General features: G+C 37.2%; 1 protein-coding gene across 1 annotated transcript in view; it reads left to right on the forward strand.

Annotated features, from left to right (window-relative positions):
* Positions 1-13,657, forward strand: part of PEX7 (peroxisomal biogenesis factor 7) — a 43,359-nt gene extending 29,702 nt beyond the window's left edge. The window contains exon 10 of the mRNA XM_015623094.1: positions 10,956-13,657. Coding sequence (XP_015478580.1) covers positions 10,956-11,024 — 69 coding nt within the window. The 3' untranslated portion in view covers positions 11,025-13,657. The remainder of the gene's footprint in view (positions 1-10,955) is intronic.
* Positions 13,658-14,943: the final 1,286 nt, after the last annotated feature.

A 14,943-nucleotide genomic window follows, 5' to 3' on the forward strand; every position in this document is an offset into this window, starting at 1 on the left:
ACTGAAAGCCATGGTGAGCTCTAGGAAAATGAAGTATTTTGTTTCAGAAGGAAGAATAGTAGAGAAGAGTCTAGAATGCTAAGCTGAGATACAGAGCTTTCTTCCATCTACTTAAATTGCTAAGTTAAATGTTGGTAGTGTTGCACATGATACTGTTTAGAGGACTAGGAGAGGCTTAATCTGCGGCTGAAATTCAAAAACCCTCAGCTGTTAATGTGAATAATTAGAAACTATTTTATCAATAGTTTTGCAGTTGTTTCTATTTTGTAAACAGAGGATTCTTTTTTGTAGTATGAAATGTTTTTTTAGACTAGAAGCTCTGAAAAACTGAAGTTAATTTTTACTTTAAACTGAGAAAGCCTTTAGTTTTCACACAAAAATTACTGTAAGCATATTAACTGTTCCTAATGCACTATTTAACATGCCAGAGATATAATTTGCATCTAGATTCTTCTCAAATTCACAGTAAAATTTTTTTTTACCCCAGATAAAAATTGCAACAGCTGCATTCACATTCTGTTTTGACAAAGCAAATTAAAACATTAAAATTTCTGCTGGTAAAAATACACAAGAGAAAGGTGTAAGTTTGGCAAAATACTTAGCTTACTGCACATGGAACCATTCTAGCTAAATGATACCTTGATGGTTTTTCTGCCTGGTCGGTCGTTTCTTAAATTCTCTTGCTTCAGTGGTGCTGCAGTAACTGTACACAAGGTTGTGCTGTGAACCACACAGGGAAATTTGTAAGGCTGAAAAAATCTCTCAAGGTTCAGGTTATTTTTCATCAGTGCAAGGTAAGAGTACTTAAAGGCCAGTTACTGGGGTATTGAAACTGAGTGACTGCATGGATGTGATTTGGTTGCACTGGGTCCAGAGGGAGCAGCAGGCATAGCACAGTGCATTTAGGGCTTCACAGTCCCACAGCAGTGCATGTGCTGAGGCCAGTTCAGTTTTCCATGAAGCTGGTGTGGGTTTGCATGTGATCTGAATGAAAAGAGAAGATTTTTTCTTTCATTTTGTATTGAGGATGTGATTACTTAGACTATAAGCCCATTGCTTCATGGTAGATAATGAATTGGAAAAAAAGTGCACGTGCACTTTTATGTTGAAAAGGGGAAAATAATGGTGTGCATACCCATCAACACTAGGATATTTGTGCAATCAGGTATCTTTTTTTCCCCACAGAAATTCTACAAGTCTGATTTTGGACTTAGTGCACAAAATCTATAAATCTGGGGTACATATCCATATTTACTGAGTGCCAATGTGCGTTCCAGACAGAAGTTTGGCATTTGCAACAGCTTTGATATTCCTCTGTTTTTTTCCCATTGAGTTGATTTAATGTATTCTGAGGGTTGGATATCACAGCAATGCAAATTGTGAATTGTGTTTTTTTTAAAGAAGTTTAAAAATATGTGGTAAAATTTAACTCTCACTAAGTTAAAGAGTGAACACAAAGGAAATGTAACCCCCATTTTTAAAGGAATACCATGAGATACCACCTTGAGTGTATTTTGTTCAGCTCTGAGTAGGACATGGACCTGTTGGAATGAGTCCAGAGAAAGGCCATGAAGATGATCAGAGGGCTAAAGCAAATCTCTTACAAAGACAGGCTGAGAGAGTTGGGATTGTTTAGCCTGGAAAAGACAAGGCTCCAGGGAGACCTTGTAGCTGTCTCCCCATACTTAAACAGATCCTTTGAGAGAGCCGGAGAGGAACTTTTCACAAGGACATGTATTGATAGGACAAGGGGTAATGGCTTCAAACTGAAAGATCATTGATAGGTATAAGGAAGAAATTCTTTACTGTGAGGATGATGAGACACTGGAACAGAGTTGTGGATGGAAGTGTTCAAGGCCAGATAACCTGGTCTAGTGAATGGTGTCCTTGTGCATGTCAGGGAGGGTTTGAACTAGATGATCTTTAAGTTCCCTTCCAGCCCAAACCATTCTATGATTCTGTGAACACCTGCTGAATAGTTGCTTCATGAGCAATGTATGAGCCCTTGGAGGCTTTCCCTGTCTTCTGCATCCATCCAACAAAGATTATTTGCTTAAATTTTATGCTGCTGTTCCCAATATGTAAGTTGTCTTTATGTCTGTCCTTTATCAATCTGATGATGAGCTCCATTATTTGTTTTCTTCATTTATTTATTTGCATGATTTGTGATTTTCACAGTGTGCTTTACAAGGAGTTACGATTTCAGATTTGAACTGCTTCTCTCCTCCGGGGAGAAAGAGAAGGATCCAGGGAGAATGTAGGGTATTTTATTTATAATGGACAAGCTATTCATTTATACTCAAATTAAGTACCATTCTGGTCATTAACCTTTGCTTTCATTCTTAAAGATATCTTTTGTTGTCTAGACAGATTATGTTTTCTTTGGCTTTGCACAATGAACTTCAGCATTTTTGAACTGCTTTTTACATGTCAAGGAAAAAATTATCTGCACTATTGAAAGTGTTCAGAATAGAATTGTGATTAAGTAGCTAGTGATCTAGGAATTACAAGATATTCCTATAGAACTGATTGAGCTTTGAACAGAACCCACAGGCAGAGAGTTGGTACATGCAGGCAATCTAGTTCTTGTGCTAAAGGAGGCAACATGTAGAAAAAAAATCTGGTCATAAGGAATGTGAAGAGACCTACTAGTATTAGCTAGATGAAGCAGTTGAACTCCTTTGTGCTTAGTTAAATATTGTAGTATCTATTTTGGATTGTCTGCCTCTATTTTTTGAAATAGAGTTTTATCTCTAATAGATATTTATCTCTAATATAGATAGAATAAATAGGTGTTTTTTGAAAGCTTCAAATTTTAAAAATCAGATGTTGTTTGGTTTGAGAGTTTTTTTCCCACCATAATGTTAGTGTCAGATTCATAGAAATTTGAGATAACAAACTTTTAGGTGCATAGAAAAATGTGCATTTAGCAGTGCAAAGCATTAACAGAAATGATCCTCATTATATTCAGGGTTTAAACTGCATAGTGCTGATGTGAGAGTTTGCCAGGCATGTTTTCCAAGAGAAAATATTCCCAATGCCAGCTTTCAGCCAAAGTAACCTTGGCACACATGAGAACAGTGACAAAACCCTAAGCACCAAAAATCTTTTACATTTGTGATAGTGTATACTATTAAGAAATGAGCAAATCTCTACCCTGTCAGCAACATTAAGAGGATGCAGTTTTTCAGACCAGATAGTTCTTTCCAAAGTTTAGTGATAAGAAAACTGGATAAAGTTTGCTTCCTTGTATACACACTAGATAGATATAAGATGTATGTAGAGATTAAAAAATGGCAATCGGCTATAAACTCTTCCTTGCTAGGAGCTGGTAATGCTAGACCATGTAGTGGAGTTGTGCTCTGCAGCTCACTGGATTTCTTACTTCTCTCCTGATATTTACTTCCCCTGTATGTGATCTGTAAATGTTCTGATGAATGAAAAAATCATACGCCTTTAAGCCATCTCTTCCTGGGATTTTGCTGTGTTTACATTCATGTTTACATGCTGTAGGTAAATTCATAAATTTGGTGTTATTTATGCAGCTTTATATAAAAACAGCCTTTTTCTTCTGTTGTAGGTTAAATGCCATATGGGAATCATGAATTAATTTTAAATATCTTCAGGCAATTCATTAATGACACAGATAAAAGTACGGATCCTATAAACTTTTCCTTCTTATCTTGATTCTGAAATTATATATCTTTATTCTGAAATATTTATTCTTATCTTGATTCTGAAATTTATAAGTATATAAAGAATAGAAAATACACATGTATCATGAATGTCTTTAAATCATGGACAAAAAGATACCCAGCCCTTTCTGTTGCAGTTATAAAACAATTTTGCCTAACACAAATGTAAAAAAACCTGTCACTCTGAATTTTGTCTGAAAATCTTTTTTGGCTATACCTCATATCTGTTCTGAACTCTGTAACACAGACAGTGGAAGGTATAAATTAATGATTTCCATTGAGTCAGGCTTTCTGTTGTGCTGTGTGTTAAGTGTCTCATGGGAACAGGAGAGGAATCTTTCCATTTCTCTACACTTCTGTGCTACGAACAATGACATTCCTAAACTGCAAGGATACGTAATTTTCAGTGGGAGTGATGGCAAGTGGTGTAGTGGCTTAGAGCACTTGGTATGAGAAAAGCACATTAGACATCTGTGACATGCCAGGATCAGAATAGGACTCCACAATGTACAGTGCTGAGGTGCTTCCTTTGGAAATTAAAAATGTTCAGCTTCAAATGAGAATGAACCAAGTATCAGTTCTCTAGTTCAAATTCGTTTTTTATCTGAATGCATGCTGAAGTATAGGTTTTAGAATAATTTGTGTACAACACAGTACAACTGTGATCACTGAGGATTTGCTTCTACTGTTACTGTGTGTGTTTGGATCATAATTGCTCTACAAAAGGGCAGCTGTCTGTGTAAATAGCTGTTTCTGTCAACAAGTTTGAGAGGATATTTGTTTTCTCTAACATTCTGGCTGCACCTCCTTGTTTTCCCAATTCTCCTCCCGATCCCACATGGGGTTGGGGTGAGTGAGCAGTATCACGGTACTCAGTTGCTGATGAGGATTAAACCATAACACACACAACACCCCATATTATGGAGACAGTGATGGTAGCAGTGTGATACCCATAGCTCTTGTGCTCAGTGTCACACTGGTCTTGTGATTTGGCCTTCCTGAATTTCCACTCTCTTCTTCTTAAAGCTGCAGGGTGTCACCAGCATGTTCTGCCAAGCCACAGTCTGCTCCTTCCTTGCACCTGGCCAGTGGCAGAGTTGAGAAGAGGTGCCTGCATTGGTCTGTTGATCCCATGAAACCCATGATCCCATGATGGTGTCCTGCATCACTAAAATTTCAATTTAATTTCTTACTAGCTGGAGGGAGGCCATGACCAAACTATACACACTTGACCTGCATGCCCTGAAAGTAACTTGAAATCTAGTTCTAAATTCGTCCAGCTTTATGGGGAAATATTTGGTCATTGTCAAGTTTTGGTGTGCAGGTTTATTCTGCTCCTTGTTTTTTTTGTGCAGCTTTTGCAGTGTGCTGCATTAGCTGTGCCAACACAGGAAGCAGAAGGGACAGGAGGGGCTGCAGAAGTTGGCTTAACCAGTATAGTCAAATATAAATGCAGATGATGCCTTTAGTAAGGCTGTTTGGCTAAGTATTTTGCTGTTCATTTAAATTAATTGTGGATGCTCAAGAGGCCCAGAAATGTTGATTGTTCCATATAAAAGTGGAGTTACGTCTTGTGGAAATGTACAGAAAAACAGACATTTTCAGTTTTATTATTTTGATCACTTGCTCTTATCCTTTACACTTAATTACTAAGGACCTGATAGCTTCCACCCAGCTGTTGTGGCTATCCCACTGCTGTAATTATAACACTATCTGTATTTCATTTTAGTCTCTCCTTATGGTCCTTCTCTAGGATGCTACTAAAGTTATGCAGTTTCTTTGATTCTTTGAGATAAAAAGAATCTACTAACCTAATTTCAGAGTGGATTTTTTCCACAAAATATCATATTTCACCAGCTGCAAGTGTTAATCCAATCTGAACACCTTACTGAGTTGGAGGGGCTAAAAAGAGATGTTCCTTACTGGTACTTACTGTATGTCTTTCCCAAACTGTGAAATTTAAACTTTCACTGTGTAAGTCAAAGCTAGGCACTCATGAGTAATGGCCACTATTTGCCATTATCAGCAAAAGTCTCTTGGTTTGGAAAGGTTTCTGTCAAGCATCACAATTTTGTAAAAGCTGCAAGTGTTTGGAGAGGAAAATCAATTTTGATACTGAAGTACTTGGAAGAATGGGAGACAGTACTTTCTTATTTAGTAAATGTGTTGCTTGTGCCTTTTATTTGGTACAGTGGCTTACAAATACTTGCTGCTTCTGTGAGCCCCATCTTTTACTCAGTGTAGTGGATTCTGTTACTCTCCTGTATGACCAGTAAATGTTCAAGAAGTCCCAGTGAATTTTACTAGTAGAAGACATTGAATTGCATTGAACTGTGCTCTGTTGAAGACAGCAGGATTTTGCAGCTGTTACTGAAAATACTGTTTGTCTTCTGATTATTTGTGATTAGATCCCAAAAAGAAGGAACTGAACTTAACTCTGAGCTAAAGGATAAATTTGAAGGTCAGATAGGGTCATTAGAAAACAGTTTCACTGATGTAAATTGACTGGATTTGGGGTCACCAGGGTCAATATCAGCACAGAAAGGCATTTTGCATTTCCAACGTATCTTCTACAGAACTTAAAATTACCAATTAAGCCAGTTCTTGGAAGACTGAGGTGATGTCTTTTTTCTAATTTTTAAAAGTACAGAGGAATTGCTACCAAATCTCTGGAGATTTCAAGGATTTTTTTCTAACCTGCAACTCACATCTTCATTTCCTTTACAACTTACTGATGAAAGCACATTTAGAAGACTTGCATTTAGGAATGTGTGGCATGACTTCCAAGTCATCTTCCCATTGCCCATGTCAGAGCGACAGAAAAAATGATGAGCAGCTCTTGGCTCCTTAGATCAGTTCTTTGTGACATATCTTTGCAATGTGAAAAATAATGCCCCTCAAGTCTTTTATCTCTTTATTCCCTTGAGAAAGATAACTCTAGTTTTAATCTACATCTTTATAAGAAGTTCTGCTCCGGGGTTTGTTTCATTTTGTCTTTACTGGAAATAATAATTAAATGAAGGTGTGTTTTTTCAAAAGTAAATTAAAAAAAATTGGTGTTACTGCACCATTGCAGTGAACTGCATTGAAAATAAAAACTTTTATTTGCAAACTCCCATCACTTTCACTTGCATGTAAAGGTTGGCATTATGCAGTTCACTCTGGCAACTGCTAACCAAACAGGCCACAGTAATGGTCCAGATTTTCTAGAAGAAAGTAAGTACTGAATGAATTTAAACTCATGCATGATCCATTATGCACTTGACCAATTAGCTTCAGTGTTCACCTGTGAAAATAATTTGATGAGTAGCAAATCTAATAGCTTGCTTTATCTTCAATTAATCTCAATCCCACAAGCTTAGAGGATGTTCGGGATCCTTCAAAAATACGTAATAATGATATAGATAGACCATTAAATTCTGTTTGAGAAGACACAGAAGATAAGAAACTAAAAGAGGAAGGGAAACACAACTAATGGGAGTCAAGAACTGATTTTTTTTTTTCTTCTGACTCTTCTACAGAAAAAAAAAAAAAAGACTGGTTTCATTTGAAAATGGGATGGGGAGAAGCCGAGAAATGGGTCTCTCTCAGGCACATTTATGTATTATCATGTGATTCATTATGAGCACTCTGGAAACTCAGTGGCACCAAGATAGTTCTGGAGATATTAATCTAGAGAAGGCTGTACTTTGTTCTGATTAAACCCTTTCATAAAGGGTAATTGAACTCTTAAGTTTTTAGTTGTTCTTTTGAATATATTTAATCTTGATTAGGGCTTGCAGATTTATTGTGCCTTCAAGTACTGAATAAAAAAAAGTTGGTGGCTAACTTGGGAGTTTTCTCTTGTTCTCTTGCTTCTTCCGAACAGTAAAGAGGCAGAATGTCATGCAGGTAATTGCACTAGACTGAATGGATTGCCCTCGGGTGCTGGAAAAGGTCTAAGTCTATTGCAAGGCAAGATGATTGTGATGAATAGGAAACAGAGTGCCTGTCAAAGGAGTAAATCAGTTAGTGAGTCAATGGAAATGGCTCTGATAAATGAATGGATGTCAGTATTAAATCAGTTGGTGGAAAACATTGTTATACTCTGGGACAAGGATAAACATTTCAATAAAATACAGCATAGCTGTTTTAGCTGAGTGGAACCATGATTTTCTAGTCAAGCAATTAGCTTTCTGTTTTGATGATTGCAGTTTTTTGATTGCTTGCTTGCTTTTTGGCTTTTCATGAAGAGAAATACAGTGATCCCCATTTTTTGTATTTGTTTTTGTGACTTTGCTGGCAGATAAATTGGCATGATATTTATTCTGCAGTAATAATAGTATAGTACCTTTAATGTATGTGCTGCTACTGCAACTTTGCTACTGAAATAAAAGCCTTAAAGACAATTAATAAATGTCATTTTGTTAGACTGCCTTTGTTCCATATAGCTTTAGTTACAATGAAAATTACCAGGCTTAGAATGCTTCTTCTATTTGCGTTATTTCTTGATGTAGCTTACCAGTCAGTGCAACGAAAAATATTCATATTTTACCATTAAGCTCTAATTATTCTTCTTTTCCCTGCAGTTCAATAGCTTAAAGTTGCTATAGTAAAACTGCATTCTACAGTTACAAGAGTATTCATAAATGATAATGAAAGTTGCATGACATACAAAACATGCCATGCAAAATAATCAATATTATAAGGATATTGCAATTTATACAGTTCTTTGCAACTGAAATAAACTGTCCTCTGCTCTGCTGGCATGTCACTTTGAAAAAAAAACAAACAAAAAAACCCATGCATCCTCTAAAAACAGAAATCAGTGAGATTTGTTTGAATCTCTGAGTAAAATTTGTCCCTGAGACAGCAGACATGTTTTACAGGAGGACAGACTTCCATCCCTTCATGCTCCTAATGGCAGGGACTTTTATTAGGTGTGCAAATAAAGTGTGAGTCCATTTTCAGTTTTCCTTTGTCTTCATCCCACCACAGGAGGATTTTCTTCACCTGTCAGTAACATTATCTCTTTGATCAAAATATAAATTCTAGGAACTTGACCCTTTTTGTATGCTATATTTATTTACTGTGGTGTGCTGGATGAGCCTTCATCCCAATGAAATTTCTACCTCTATTTTAATATTTAAGTAGCATTTAGTTTATTTTTTAAAAAAGGCTAAAATGCTTTGAAGTATGTATTAAAAATGGTCATATGTCACATGAGAACTGAGATTTCTAAATACTTTTAAAGCACTTACATTCAGTATCCCAAGTTCTCCTCTTTGGGAAAAGGCACACAACTGTTGTATGACCACTGTATAAGACAGGTCACAAGATAAAAGGCAAAATGCAAGAAGAGACATTTTGTAAACTGATGCAGTTGCTGCATGAACAAGTCCTTCTCTTTATCTTAGGAGTCATCTTAGTTGTTTGTATTTGAGGCAGTGACAATCTCTGAGCTACTGCAAAGGAACACGTGGCACCCTCCATCAATGAATGCTGGCTGCTGCACTCTTGGCTTACAGTTGGCCCCTTTCTCTGACGGTCTTGGCTGTATTTTGGAGAAAGTATGGAGAAATGGAGATGCTATTTCATTTTTTAATGTTCTGCCATGCTGCAGTGTCCCAGTTTCCCATAGATACTTGTTTGCTGTACTTCACATGTGTATTTTCATCAAGGTTTCTGGTATCAGTATTCCATTATAGACTTGCTGCTGCACAGGAGAACTTGATTCACTGTTACTTACTGTAGCTTTTGTTTTCCTCTTGTCGGCTGGCTGTTTTCTCCTTTCGTGTGATATCATTAAGTCAATAAGTTGGGCAACTTATCTCAAGTGATCCTTTTCAAACTCTTTTAATATCCCCTGTTTATTTTTAGTGTTGCTAGATTAAATGGTGCTGTAACTATATTTGTTCAGAGGTGATTTCAGGGATGCTAATTACATTGATAACACGTGGGAATTCCCATGGGATTTTTTCCAAATGTTATTTTTGTTTCTTGTTTCTTTACAAGAATAGAAGGTATTGCCTATAGAGCATTGATCCGTAGCTGTGGAGAATAGTAAAAAACCTGCAGTTTATGTGATTGCCAGCTTCTACACAGCATTTAGTGGAAAACTCAAATTTTCTTTTTGGTATGATTTGAGAGACTGCAATGCAGCAGAACATTATGCTACAGAAAGCTCTATTATGTCGTATGAATAGACAGACATATTGTCAAGAGTTTTTTTGACCCATTTAGACGTATATGGAAAGCACTTCAAATAACTAAGTAGAACCAGCTAAGGAAGCAATAAAAATGAATAATAGTGCAGTATAGTAAACACAAAATGGGCTAATTATAGTCTGAAATCAAATACTGTAGTTGGATTTCCAAATTTTTACTGTGCAGCTGTTCATTCTGGCTCTAGAAGAGAACAGGAATTGCAGTTTGCAGCAGAAGGAAGCTTGTTGTGCAGAGGATCCAATACTGTATCTTTTGTGATCCCAACTGGAAATGACATTGTAAAGATAATGCAATATGGGTTCAGCTAGGCTTGCTGACATTTATTTGTGGACCTCATCAGCTTTTTCTCTTTAGCTCTCCTCTTTCTTCTGTTTGCCTTAGTTCTTGTCTCCCACAATATGTTGTGAATATATATGGTAAGTCATCTTTTTGAGTAATTGTCAGTCTGGTTAACCCTTCCACTTTGTTACAGACTCTAAAGTTCATTTTCAATTAATTTTCAAACCTAAAGCATTCTGTAGTCTTTTCCTTTTTGATCTTGTTAGTTATTAAAATCTTTAAACACTATAGACTTAGGTTAATCTTCTGGTTTTAAGTTCAAGCCTTCATCTAGGATAGAGCTTGGGACATTGGATTCAGAAAAGTTTCAATTATACTCTGATCATTCACTGCATTTATAAGATGCCTTTCCTACAAGTGGCACCACTTCTTATCAAACTGGTGGTGATCTAGGTAGTGCTTGAAGCAAAACCATAGCCTCCAATGCTCAGCAAATGCACATCTTTCTTCTCAACAATAGACAGTGAGCTCATAGCTTATCAAGAATGAGATTGAAATTCCTCATGGGGAGTATAAAAAATAGGAGGTTGTTAATTTTCATGTTTCTCAGTAAAGTTTAAAAAAAACAAAACCAATTTAGTTATTGTATAATATTGAAGCACTGTAAGTCAGAGTACCAACTGGTATTAAATCCACAATATGAATTAAGTTCCCTGTGGTTTTTGTCAAAATGACACTTGTGAAGGATCTAAATTGATTCTGTTTGCTTTGTAGGTGGTGGACTGTGCTTGGGATGAACTAGTCAAGATCTATACTCCATCGTGTCTGGCAGTTCCTGTTTAGAAGAGAAGATGATCTGACGTGCCAGGAACCTTTCTCTCTTCCCCCACAACCAGACTTGTGCTAAAGTGTCAACAGTGTCACTAATCTCAGTGTCTCTTTCTAAGTAAAACTGCTTGAATGGAGTGTTGTGCACTTGAACATGTGGAGACTTTAAGGCTTGGTTTACTGTACAGGTAGTACTTGAACTAGCAAAATGTTCCAAAGCTATTCAGTGGCTGAAGAGTGGCCATAGCAGATATCAGTGGTGTCTTCAGAGCTGAATAACCAACATGAGTTTGTGATCTTCCTGGCTAATGATGAGAGCAGAGGTCTGAATCTTCTTGTTCCTTAGAGAGATTAAAAGTAACTGGCAGTGTATTTCGAGATGTCACTGTAGAAAGGAAAAGAAAGGAAAGGATAGGAAAAGAAAATAAAGGCTTTTTACTGTAAAGTACTGTAATGTCAACTGAAGTTTGTATCACCCGTATGCATTTATATTTTCCTGTGGGTCACGTTGCATTATTTTCTTTTGCAATATGATGCATTTACTCTTGATTGACAGTAAATGTCATAGTTTATAGCCAGCTGATTTGTTTGACCTTTTTGATTGCCGCTTCACAAAGATGGTAAAGATTATTTTAATGTATTTTTCCTTTAGATCTCTTTGGGTAAGACAGTTGATGAAGTTATGTAGAAAGATACTCTGATAATAGAGAAAATGGTTATAAAAAAATGAAATATATACTAAACTAATTGGATCACAGTTCTCAAGATTCAGAGATAGAACAACCATTTCTTCTATTAGACTTGACTTCTGTTTTCACTTAGAAAGTTTTTTCCAATGAACAGAAGAGGAATGTGGCCATGTATCCAGTGTTTCTGGACCTCTGACAGCCTGGCCAAAGTGAGAACTGATGTCCAGACCAGGTCACCTATATACATGCAGATTAATTGCATGATGATTGCTATGCAATTAATATTGCTATGCAATATTAATTGCATAGCAGATCCAACATGGCCAATGTATTCACTACAATATACACAACATGTTCTAGGTATGTTGAATACTTTGCATTCCCAGTTTGACCCCTCAGCCCACATGCTGCTACTTCCATCTAAGTTTTCTGGGACAGGTAGAGATCTTCAGATGTTCTGTTTTCTCCAAACACCTCTGAATAGTGTTTTAGGATCAAACTGTGATAGCACTACAGCACTCATTGGTATATGTTAGCCATCTCTCTTGGTCTTCTGCTAGGCATTTTTTTACCTTTTTCAAACTGTGTCCTTTCTGCTGTTAGCCCATCTCAACTACCACTACCATCAAAATACTCTTTGCAGGTTGGGTCTTTGCAGATCTCTGGTCAGGTTTTCATAGTGTGCTGTTAGTAAATGCTCTACTCTCCTGGGTTGCAGCACTCACAGATCAACCAATAGCAGACACTGCCAGATCTGCAGGATGCTTTGAAGTAATGAAGGAAAGAATTCAACTGAGCTAAGACCAGCACGCTAGAAGGAAAGAGTGATTGTTCTATCTTGGAGAAAGAGCCAGGAAACTAACAGGTAGCCAGAGGGAGACATGCATATGTTGATGTGGTATATAGGACTGGACAGGAAGAAAGTTTCTTTTACAACTTGATAATTTGGATCCCAATTGGATCTTGTATTTTTCTTGGTCAAATGCAAACTGCCCCCAGACTGACATATTTTTGAGGTCAATTAATAACAAAAAATAGATTTTATCTTTTTTTTTTTTCATGACAGTGTGCTGTACCAAATCCCAAATGTTTACTGCACTTTAATTCTGTGTGCTGAGGAATAATGCAAAATAAAGCTGTGCTGCATGCAGCTTTCAGCAGTACCATGGGCCATAAAATCTAATTTTAGGCATTAAAATTGATTATTTCAACTTCAATAGTTCTTCCACTCTTCTGTTTCATCTCCCTTTTCTGCTTTGATTACAAGTTGCTTGTCTGAGTGGAGCATTTTGGTGGCAGGTGTGTATTTTATATGCATGTTTCTGGGGGGACAGAGAGAGTGGGTTATTCCAGAATGTTGCCATAACCTATCAGTTGGAAAAGAAAATTTAGAAAACCTAGTGCAGGGGGAAAAATTAGGAATTCTGAACATGCACACTCAGCACATGGATTAAATCTTTCCTCAACTGCCTTCTCTCCCCTCACGTCCTGGTTAGCTTCAGTGCTGAGGGTTGCTGTATCCATATTTAATTCTCTTGAAAGATGAGCACATCCAGAAGATGCACATAGTAAATAAAAACTGTGGCCTTTAATCTTCCTGTGTGATCTTTGAATGGTGAGAATGTGCTATAACATTTCTGCACTGTAACTGAAATAACAATTTGGCAATAGTTGTTGCTGATTCTTAATTCTCAGGGAATATTTGCTGTAATTGTTTTGAAGAAATACTTCTTATTTTATGACCAAAATATTAGCTTCCAATATTTTTTTTTCGTTTACTGAAACAACTAATAACAATCTGAAAGATGTAATGTGTTCTACTTTCAAACTTGCTCCTGTCAAAGATTTTGTTTTATTTAAGTCTGGGTTTCTCTTTGGGTCAAGAAACATATTGATTAATCAAGTTCTAAAGTGTGGATTTGTTGTTCTATAATGCTATTAAAATAATTGCAGACAGTATCTTTGGCTATACTCTTGTGTTCACTTCCCCAATTAAGAAATGTTCAGAAAGAAAATGCAGTGAAAGATACTGAGGGTATCTTCCAAGAAAAGTATCGTAATCACGGTTTATTTCATTTATGAATACTGGGTGATGGTCACATTTTTCCCCTGTACTGGTAGAGACCATATTTATGCAACTTTTCCTAGCTGTGTGTCCCAGCAGATCTTCATTTTCATAAAGGAAAGCTATTTTAAATTATTCTTTGTGTCTGCTTGTGCAGAGTATGTGTCAGTGATGAAGTGATCTCTTTCTTCTAGCCAAGTCAAGTGCTGGCCTCACAATTTGCTGCATAAGCAGGGTGTACTGTGTCTTTCAGTAGAACTGTTCAGCTGTGCTCAGGGTCATGGGATGGGGAATGGATACAGCTCTACGCAGCTCTTCCCTGATAGACCTCATGGTTGCATTAGACTCTAATAAAAGCAATTAAAGCAAATTTTCCATTAAACATTTTATAGAGATCTTTACCATTTTGATCCAAGAAGCCATTATAAAAAATCTATGCCCTTAGGAAGACACCAATTTGCTGCAGTTTTGTTTTCCTCTCACCTGTGTCATTGTAGCTAGGTGAAATGCAGAAGTGAGCATAATTTCCTTTAAAGGATGAGAGTTAAGGTATCATAATCTTCTTATTAGGGTAAGGAACCACAGAGCCATTCATTGCTATCATCTGCCCCACTGCCAGGCCAAAACTCTTTAACAGAGTCAATGTATGAACTGAGCAGCCACTGTTCCCTCTGGACACAGAAACAGCTGGTGTGGAGAAGTACCTTCACTGCAGTGTCACCTGTGATGATATCTCCCTGTTGCTTTATTCAAGTCCTCCCCAATGAAGAGCAGAACACTTTGTGTGACTGTGAAGTGGTGGAGAGGCAGTGGGAGTACTGACCTGGCCTCAATCCATGTTGAAAAAGGGGTGACTTGGCAATGGACAACAGCTTCCTCTCCACCTCCCTTTGGCTGGCTATAGACAAAATTAGGAGTACCATGAGAGATGGTGCAAGAGAAGCTGCCCTTTCAGCACAGGTGAGTTCCAAAAGATAGGATTTGGTACTTGAACAATTGACTTTCCAAATAGTATTGGTGCTGCCTTTCCCTGAGCTCTGCATTCAGTTCTGGGCTCCACAATTTAAGGAGGATCTGAAGATCCTTGAATGCATCCAGAAGCGTAGCACAAAGCTGGTGAAAGGGTGGAAGGCATGTCCTGTGAGGAGAGGCTGAGGGCTTTGGGCTTGTCTAGTTCAGA

The sequence above is a fragment of the Parus major genome, chromosome 3, assembly GCF_001522545.3.
Source record: "Parus major isolate Abel chromosome 3, Parus_major1.1, whole genome shotgun sequence".
In the NCBI taxonomy this organism is placed as follows: domain Eukaryota; kingdom Metazoa; phylum Chordata; class Aves; order Passeriformes; family Paridae; genus Parus; species Parus major.